Source organism: Protopterus annectens, chromosome 12.part0 (assembly GCF_019279795.1).
Source record: "Protopterus annectens isolate FY-2018-M chromosome 12.part0, PAN1.0, whole genome shotgun sequence".
Classification (NCBI taxonomy): Eukaryota; Metazoa; Chordata; order Ceratodontiformes; family Protopteridae; genus Protopterus; species Protopterus annectens.
In genome coordinates, this window is record NC_056746.1 from 1131044056 (window position 1) to 1131054055 (window position 10000).

Here is a 10000-nt window from a genome sequence, read left to right on the forward strand (position 1 = left end):
TATTTCATTTGTATAAAAATTCTCAATATGATAAAATACTATTATATAAAAATAAAAATAATCATAGTCATATTATCCTGATATCTTTAAAATCTATATGCAGTACTCTACATAACTAACTTGTTTGCATATCAGATATGACACTAATAAAAATAATCTTATTAAGAACAACATATGAATAGATAAATAAATAAATATATAAATAAGTACAGTGTATTTAAAAGTATTGAAGTGCAGAACATATATAATCTATCAAATAATGGGTATATATCTTAATTTATTATTCATTACACCCTAGGGAGCTATACAACATATAATCATCCAATTCATCATATATAGTCCTGGGTAAATACAACCTGTCAAACCCAAGAATCATAATGCATCAATTCAAATCAAATATTACTCTATCATTTGTCTAACTATATATATATATATATATATATATATATATATATATATATATATATATATATATATATATATTAATTAATAGGCACTTAAATGTCAAATTATCTATTTTATTATTATATTTTAAATGTATAGGCCTACCATATATACATATAGATGAAAAAATATGAAAAATATAAAAAAATTTTAATATTTATTCAGTATAAAATAAAATTATACTTAGAGACTACTCTAGCAAAATAGATGAAAAAGGATAGTTATTAGCATATATGTTATAAATATATATGAATATAATCCATTTTTACAAGATATATTTCTCATATATAATTAACTATCTACGTGCTTCTAGTATAGGTTTTATACTAATGTTGATGTTTAATCCAGGTTCTATATGTGCTCGTAGTTTAAATATCCAATCTAGCTCTGCCTTAGCTAATATGTTCATTCTGTCTCCACCTCTAGCTAAGGGTTCAACTACTTGTAACACTCTAAACTTGAAGTGATGATCTTGATTAGAGCTAATATGCTTGGCTAGGGCGTTTGTTGGATTCATCTTTCTGATATCATATATATGGTTGTAGATACGGTCTCTAAGCCTTCTAGAGGCGAGACCTACATAGAACGCTTGGCACTTCTCACAAGTAGCTAGATATATTAAATTAGTGGTGTTACACGTAGCACTTGTAAGAAACCTGTGTATATGATTCAAGTACGGTATTATAAACTCATTTTCTATATTAACATATTTGCACATATTGCATCTCCCACATGGCCAAGTTCCCTTCTTAAAACCAACATTTCCAATATTTCCAGCAACATTAGATTTCTTAGTCATTTTATCTATACATAACCATCTCTTCAGGTTTTTTGCATTCTTGTACCTGAAGTGTGGAGTAGGTCCTACTAAATTTTTAATACTATTTTCCATTGTAAGAATGTCCCAATTCTCTTGTATAATTTTGATAATACTATGAATGTCATTAGAGTACCTCAAAGTAAAAGCTAACGTATCTTCATTTGAATGATGTCCTGAAATATATTGTAAACCCTTGTTATATCGTTGTTTAGTTCTTTCCTTCCCATTGATTTCATTATTAAATTTATTTAAGAGACTGTTGGGATATCCCCCATCTACCAGTAACTTATCCAACAGTATAAGTTGTTCATTTCTTTCTGATGTGTGAGTACATAGCCTAGTGATCCTGGCTCTCTGATTCTGTATTATATTAGAGAATATAAAACGAGGATGCATACTACTATAGTTCAAAATTGCATTCTTCCAACAAGGTTTCCTATAGAGTTGCGTGATAAGTAAACCATTATCATCTTTCAGTATGGATATATCAAGAAAATCAATCTTATTATATGAGGATTCTATGGTGAACCTCAGGAAGTCGGTCGTTGTTTCTAAGTAGTTGACTAAGTCACTTAATGCTGATTGTTCACCTTTCCAAAATATTAAGATATCATCTACAAATCGTCTATAGAGAACTATATTGTCCATATAGTGACTGCTGAATAAATACTTAGATTCCCAATAATACATGACAATATTAGCGTATGAATTCGCACATGGGGTGCCCATTGCAACACCCCATGTTTGTATATACAGATTGTCTTTAAACATAAACACATTGTTCTCTAAAACTAAAGTCAATAATGTACATACTAAATATTGCATGTCATTATTCAGGGATTTCTCCTCTAGTAAAACATCTCTAACTGCCTCAACTCCATAGTCATTAGGTATAACTGTGAAAAGAGTTTTGACATCTAATGATACCAATGTTAAAGTCGAAGTACTATCTAACTGACCTGCTATTTGTTGTATATCATCTAGCAGTGAGTAAGTGTTATTTAAAATAGTGGGTATTCGTCTAACAACAGGACCTAATTTAGATTCTACAAACTTGGATATATACTCTGTCACCCATTTTTTCCCCCGCTACAATAGGTCACATAGGTGGGGGGTTCTCCATTTTATGTATTTTTGGGAGACCTTTAATGTTGGGAACATTGGGTGCACTAATTAGAAAGTAATCATATAGTTGTTTAGAAATCAGTCTGCACATAAGTAAATCGTATAACATATCCTGTACTGTATTAATAATCTTGGTTAATCTATTTTTATCAATTTCTCGATATTTATCAGTGTCATTCAACATCTTAAACATTAATTCATCATAGAACAAAGTATCTAGAACTACAATGCCTCCGCCTTTATCAGCTGGTCTTATAGTTAACAACTCATTACTGGACAAATTCTGTAAAGCTTGAAACTCTTCAGAGTTAAGATTATAAAAGATTTTTTCATATCTTTTCCCTTTGCTCACATCTGAGAAATATTTATAAAAATCATTCTCACATTTCCTTATAAAGCAGTGCACATTGGGAAGAACTTCAGGAATGAACACACTTTTTTTCTTAAAAATATTAAAATAAGAGTTTCAAGCTTTACAGAATTTGTCCAGTAATGAGTTGTTAACTATAAGACCAGCTGATAAAGGCAGAGGCATTGTAGTTCTAGATACTTTGTTCTATGATGAATTAATGTTTAAGATGTTGAATGACACTGATAAATATCGAGAAATTGATAAAAATAGATTAACCACGATTATTAATACAGTACAGGATATGTTATACGATTTACTTATGTGCAGACTGATTTCTAAACAACTATATGATTACTTTCTAATTAGTGCACCCAATGTTCCCAACATTAAAGGTCTCCCAAAAATACATAAAATGGAGAACCCCCCACCTATGCGACCTATTGTAGCGGGGGAAAAAATGGGTGACAGAGTATATATCCAAGTTTGTAGAATCTAAATTAGGTCCTGTTGTAGACGAATACCCACTATTTTAAATAACACTTACTCACTGCTAGATGATATACAACAAATAGCAGGTCAGTTAGATAGTACTTCGACTTTAACATTGGTATCATTAGATGTCAAAACTCTTTTCACAGTTATACCTAATGACTATGGAGTTGAGGCAGTTAGAGATGTTTTACTAGAGGAGAAATCCCTGAATAATGACATGCAATATTTAGTATGTACATTATTGACTTTAGTTTTAGAGAACAATGTGTTTATGTTTAAAGACAATCTGTATATACAAACATGGGGTGTTGCAATGGGCACCCCATGTGTGAATTCATACGCTAATATTGTCATGTATTATTGGGAATCTAAGTATTTATTCAGCAGTCACTATATGGACAATATAGTTCTCTATAGACGATTTGTAGATGATATCTTAATATTTTGGAAAGGTGAACAATCAGCATTAAGTGACTTAGTCAACTACTTAGAAACAACGACCGACTTCCTGAGGTTCACCATAGAATCCTCATATAATAAGATTGATTTTCTTGATATATCCATACTGAAAGATGATAATGGTTTACTTATCACGCAACTCTATAGGAAACCTTGTTGGAAGAATGCAATTTTGAACTATAGTAGTATGCATCCTCGTTTTATATTCTCTAATATAATACAGAATCAGAGAGCCAGGATCACTAGGCTATGTACTCACACATCAGAAAGAAATGAACAACTTATACTGTTGGATAAGTTACTGGTAGATGGGGGATATCCCAACAGTCTCTTAAATAAATTTAATAATGAAATCAATGGGAAGGAAAGAACTAAACAACGATATAACAAGGGTTTACAATATATTTCAGGACATCATTCAAATGAAGATAATGCTAGCTTTTACTTTGAGGTACTCTAATGACATTCATAGTATTATCAAAATTATACAAGAGAATTGGGACATTCTTACAATGGAAAATAGTATTAAAAATTTAGTAGGACCTACTTCACACTTCAGGTACAAGAATGCAAAAAACCTGAAGAGATGGTTATGTATATATAAAATGACTAAGAAATCTAATGTTGCTGGAAATATTGCAAATGTTGGTTTTAAGAAGGGAACTTGGCCATGTGGGAGATGCAATATGTGCAAATATGTTAATATAGAAAATGAGTTTATAATACCATACTTGAAGCATATACACAGGTTTCTTACAAGTGCTACGTGTAACACCACTAATTTAATATATCTAGCTACTTGTGAGAAGTGCCAAGCGTTTTATGTAGGTCTCACCTCTAGAAGGCTTAGAGACCGTATCTACAACCATATATATGATATCAGAAAGATGAATCCAACAAACGCCCTAGCCAAGCATATTAGCTCTAATCAAGATCATCACTTCAAGTTTAGAGTGTTACAAGTAGTTGAACCCTTAGCTAGAGGTGGAGACAGAATGAACATATTAGCTAAGGCAGTGCTAGATTGGATATTTAAACTACGAGCACATATAGAACCTGGATTAAACATCAACATTAGTATAAAACCTATACTAGAAGCACGTAGATAGTTAATTATATATGAGAAATATATCTTGTAAAAATGGATTATATTCATATATATTTATAACATATATGCTAATAACTATCCTTTTTCATCTATTTTGCTAGAGTAGTCTCTAAGTATAATTATATTTTATACTGAATAAATATTAAAAATTTTTTATATTTTTCATATTTTTTCATCTATGTGTATATATGGTAGGCCTATACATTTAAAATATAATAATAAAATAGATAATTTGACATTTAAGTGCCTATTAATATATATATATATATATATATATATATATATATATATAGTTAGACAAATGATAGAGTAATATTTGATTTGAATTGATGCATTATGATTCTTGGGTTTGACAGGTTGTATTTCCCCAGGACTATATATGATGAATTGGATGATTATATGTTGTATAGCTCCCTAGGGTGTAATGAATAATAAATTAAGATATATACCCATTATTTGATAGATTATATATGTTCTGCACTTCAATACTTTTAAATACACTGTACTTATTTATATATTTATTTATTTATCTATTCATATGTTGTTCTTAATAAGATTATTTTCATTAGTGTCATATCTGATATGCAAACAAGTTAGTTATGTAAAGTACTGCATATAGATTTTAAAGATAGCAGGATAATATGACTATAATTATTTTTATATAATAGTATTTTATGATATTGAGAATTTTTATACAAATGAAATATGTATATTTCAACATTTCAGTGAGATATGTTGTTTTGTTTATTTTGCTATAAATACTGATATAGCAGCGCTAACTTATGTCAACAGACTAAGTAAATAGAAGTGAAATTCTATGATTTCTGCTTTAAATAAGGAAGCTAATGCTCAATTATTTAATCATTTACTTATCAAGCAATTAAGATCATTGCTAGATTGACTAATTATATGACTTAGTGGAGTATATAAGCAGCAGGATTTTACTTAGAAAATGTAACCTGATGAAGCATACTCGACGTATGTGAAAGCGCTCGTTTGTTCTTGTCCTGTTCTGTGAATAAAAGTTTTATTCTACATCGTGGTGGATTCCTTGGTTTTCATTTAGTACCTTGACCATATCTTGTAATAATGGTTACATATGGAGAAGCGTGAGAAAAGTAGAGCTGCATTCTTATTATTTTCTCTGTCTTTAATGAATTTGTACAGTCTCAGAGTTGGTATATACAACTGATTTCTGACCTTAGCCACTGTTTTAATTATGACCTCCCAAGGTATTAGATGTTTTGGGGACAAACTGTGACTTGATTATTCATAGTAAACTTACACATAAGTGATAATGTTTGTTGGGAAACTGTGCACCACTCAGCCTCAAAGATTTGACATGGGGTGCATCATTACTTAAAATGGTTTCTGAACAAAATGCTTCGCCTGAAGCAGATACACTGTTTACACTCAGTAGAGCAGCACTGACCATATCCCACTTGCACTGGAGTGCAAATCACACTTGCAGCCAAGTACAAAGAATTCTAAATCCATCAAATGCCTCTGAATCTTACCTTTCTCATAACAGCTGTTATGCACTTTACAAATTAAAGAAACCATGTTCTACATCGGGGTGGAAAATCCTGTCACCAATCCCACAGGGGGTGAGTTTTCCATGAGACCACTTTTGAATACAAGATTGCAAACTAGGTTTGTCATCAATTCATTCTCCGATTACCCATGTTAACCTATTCAGCTTACAGAATTAGCTGCATGATCTGCAGCCCTCATTAGGATAAAGCAGGAAATTGAAGAATGGAATTAAGTAACAGAACCTTCCCTTCTTACACAGTAATGTAACATGCTAGTCAATCCTATAGCTATGCTAAGTTAGGAACAATCTTGGTGATTACCTCAGATAAACAGCAGCAGATTCATAGGTTCATAGGTGTGTACTAGGCTAATGGCCCTGGAGGCTTTACAAGCCTAGCCCATAAGATTACCCTGACATCGTCCCACCCGACCTTAGTTCCCAGTGCCTCTGTCGAGTAAAGCCACTGGAGTGATCCCCGGGGTGAATTTTCTATTTCCCATCCATTCATTAAGATTTCTCTTGAAGACGGCCAGTGAGGTACTCTGCTTGACATGTATGGGAAGTCTATTCCATAGCATGGGCAGTCTCTGGGTTACGAACCTGTCCCTCCAGCATGTTCTGTTGATTGTGGTAATGAGGTTGAGGTCTCTGGAGTGTGTGGTGCGGAGGGATTGGGATTTCTTCAGATGTAGCATTTCTAACAGAGCTGGGTCCAGAGATGGCTTTGTAAGTCAAGCAGAGATCGCCTCTAAGTAGGCGATATGAGACCGAGAATAGTCAGAGTTTTTTTGAGTCTGTCCATATAGGACAAACGTTTAAGGCCTGGGATCCTCTTTGTGGGGTACTAAGTTCCAGTGCACTTTTAATTGAACAGTAGTAGTTTAGCCCAGGCTTCCAGAAAGAGCTCAGCTTTAATTGCCACACGAGTTCATGTTTCTCCAGAATATTCAGGATGTCTCCTTCATGATCACCCATGTCTATGCAATCCAGGATCTGGAACTTAAAATCTGTGTCCCTTTTAAGAAGAGAAAGGTGGTTGGCTAATGCATTATTTTTTACATCCAGAGTGGATTTCTGACAGATGACATGAAATCCTACGCTTGAGTTTATTTACAGTCTTGCCCACATATAATGCATCACATTCATTGCACTGTGCCCTCTAAATTACTTTTGCAGTGTTAGTCATCCCCTGCACTGGTCTTAATGATTTTCTTTAAATAAGAGCAATAAAAACTATCACCTTGCTGTATAAATATATAAAATGTACAATTAATTTCACATCTTTTAGTGTTTCTCTCATATGGTCTTGGTTTAAATTCAACAAAACTTATAATGTTGCAATTAAAGCTGAACTCTTTTAGGAAGCCTGGACTAAACTACTACTATTCAATTAAAAGTGCACTGGAACTTAGAAAATTGCCAGATTGTTTACATGACTAATTTTATTTTATTCTACAAGTTGGTTTTAAACACCATTTTAAATCAGTTGTAATTTAAGTGTATATTTTGTTTCCATCATCATACATTTTTTCTTATTTTTTTTCTTTTGCTGGTTCTCTTTTTTCCACTTTATTCAAAATGATATGTAATAACAATACTAACTAATTAAACAATTATATATATTTTTATACATAGTTTTTAGGATTCTTGTACACAGACCAGAAGAAATCTAGAAGGATGAAAGTGATCTTTGTTAATAGGTTATGATAATAGAATATGATTTTTACAATTGAATTTTTACATGCTAAGTGTATATGTATATATTTATATATATTTTTTGATTGCCAGATGGACTAAGGTTGATATATTTCCAGCCATGTAGTATATTGTCTTGGATAAAATCATAGACTTAACAATCTACTTAGTAATCTGGTTAAATAAGAGGTACCACATCATTATAAATTTTATTTAAAGTACTTAAGGGTTATATTATTATGACAGCTACTAAGTTAGGGCAGGACCAGCTCGAATGTCACACTGATGGGGGAAGGGATGTGAATTTAACATGTGTGCCAATAATACTTTGTTTTACAGCACAATAAACCACTCCCTTGCCTGATAAAAAGTATATATACATTTAGAAAGCTTGTGAGGAAACTATTACTCTATTTTTGTTTTACTTAGATCGCTTGTCTGTGTACTTAAAGGATTTTCGACTGGAAACAGACTACCTGCCTTGCTTGGATTACTTTCGAATACTTAGTAATTCTGTACAATTATATACTTATTATTTATTTATTTATTTTTACTTAAGATGAGTTTACGTTCACTACTTCTACTACTATTGTCTGATCTGATTAATATACAGTGATTAACTAGAGATATATGGACTGAAAATCTTCCACACAGAGACGTTTCTTACATTGTTTTGTTTTTGGACCCACTATACTTGTTTAGTGGGTTTTTAGACTTCGTGGATACCACGGAGATTACTTGTTTTTTTTTTTTTTTTTCTTTTTTTGGCTGACAGCTCATGTCCTCTATCTTCCATGTGGAACTCTCTTGTTCCCATAGCTAAACCTTTTATTACTTTGAAAGGAATATTTCAGCAAAATACGAGTGCAGAAAACATTTCATATCACATTTAAAACAATGTCACCCCATTTCATATACAATTTGTACAATATTATGTCTTAACTTTACACCATCAAATGGTTTGGAGGTTGGTGGAATGGTTGCGGTATTTACCTCACAGACACAAAATACAGGGTCTGATTCTCACCTCCGAATGAAACTGGCTAGGCTTAGATGTCTTGTAAGAGCAGCTAGCCTAGTATTTGCCTATAAACCTAATTTTGTAAGTCTTAATACAGGGGAGATTTTGACAACAAACAGTTCACTGTGATGCAAAAATTCAATACGGACAGCTTAAAATGGTTCAACAAGGACAAAATATTCCAAGGCTGGGGAATAACTGACATCAGTAATAGTGTTTGGGATAGTTTGGGATTCACAAGGATATACCGCACCTCTGTGCAAACAATGAACCACTAAGGAGCACTACAAAGTAGGGGATGGAAACACTAATCATCCAAGCCAAGATGTGCCGATAACATTTAATGGTGGTGTACCTGTTTACAGCCCTGGAATCCACGAGTGTGTGTAATAGTAGCATTGTTTCAGCATTACATTTTACAAACACAACTAAAATGGCTTAGAAGACTTGCAAGCAAAATGTTTTTCCTGCTTATCCTTCATGCCAACAAAGAGCTCAACCAGAATATTAATACGATATTACATTTTACATCAATCTAAATAAATGTTTCACTGTTTTTGTTAACAAAACTATTAAAGTCACTTTGTTATAATACAAGTTATATATTGCATGCTCGACAATATCTTGTTGTTACTAATGCTTTTAAATTCACTTTACTATCTCCCAGGTTATGTGTTTGTGTATTAGCTAATATACGTTACTGCAAACAAGAATGCTCAAATATGAAGTATCCCAGAATAAAATTTATCCAGCTGTGTCTCTGCTGTGCCTCTGATTAAATTCATCACAGACGCAAGCAAAACAAAATGGGAGTCTTGCTTCTAAAGCAAAGGTAAAAAAAAAAAGGTAAGATACAACTGAGGCACAAGAAAATACCTAGGAGACTAAGTCGAAAAGCATGTCAGACAGCATTGAAGTAACATCTTTCAGACAAAATGACTTACGTG

General features: G+C 32.3%; 1 protein-coding gene across 1 annotated transcript in view; it reads right to left on the reverse strand.

The window, feature by feature from the left end:
* The window catches only part of LOC122816264 (arf-GAP with SH3 domain, ANK repeat and PH domain-containing protein 2-like), a 1594524-nt gene that overhangs the window by 812027 nt on the left and 772497 nt on the right, over window positions 1-10000 (reverse strand). Inside the window, exon 12 of the mRNA XM_044089001.1 lies at window positions 9998-10000. This exon is cut by the window's right edge and continues 85 nt beyond it. Within this exon, the coding sequence (XP_043944936.1) occupies window positions 9998-10000 (3 nt within the window). The remainder of the gene's footprint in view (window positions 1-9997) is intronic.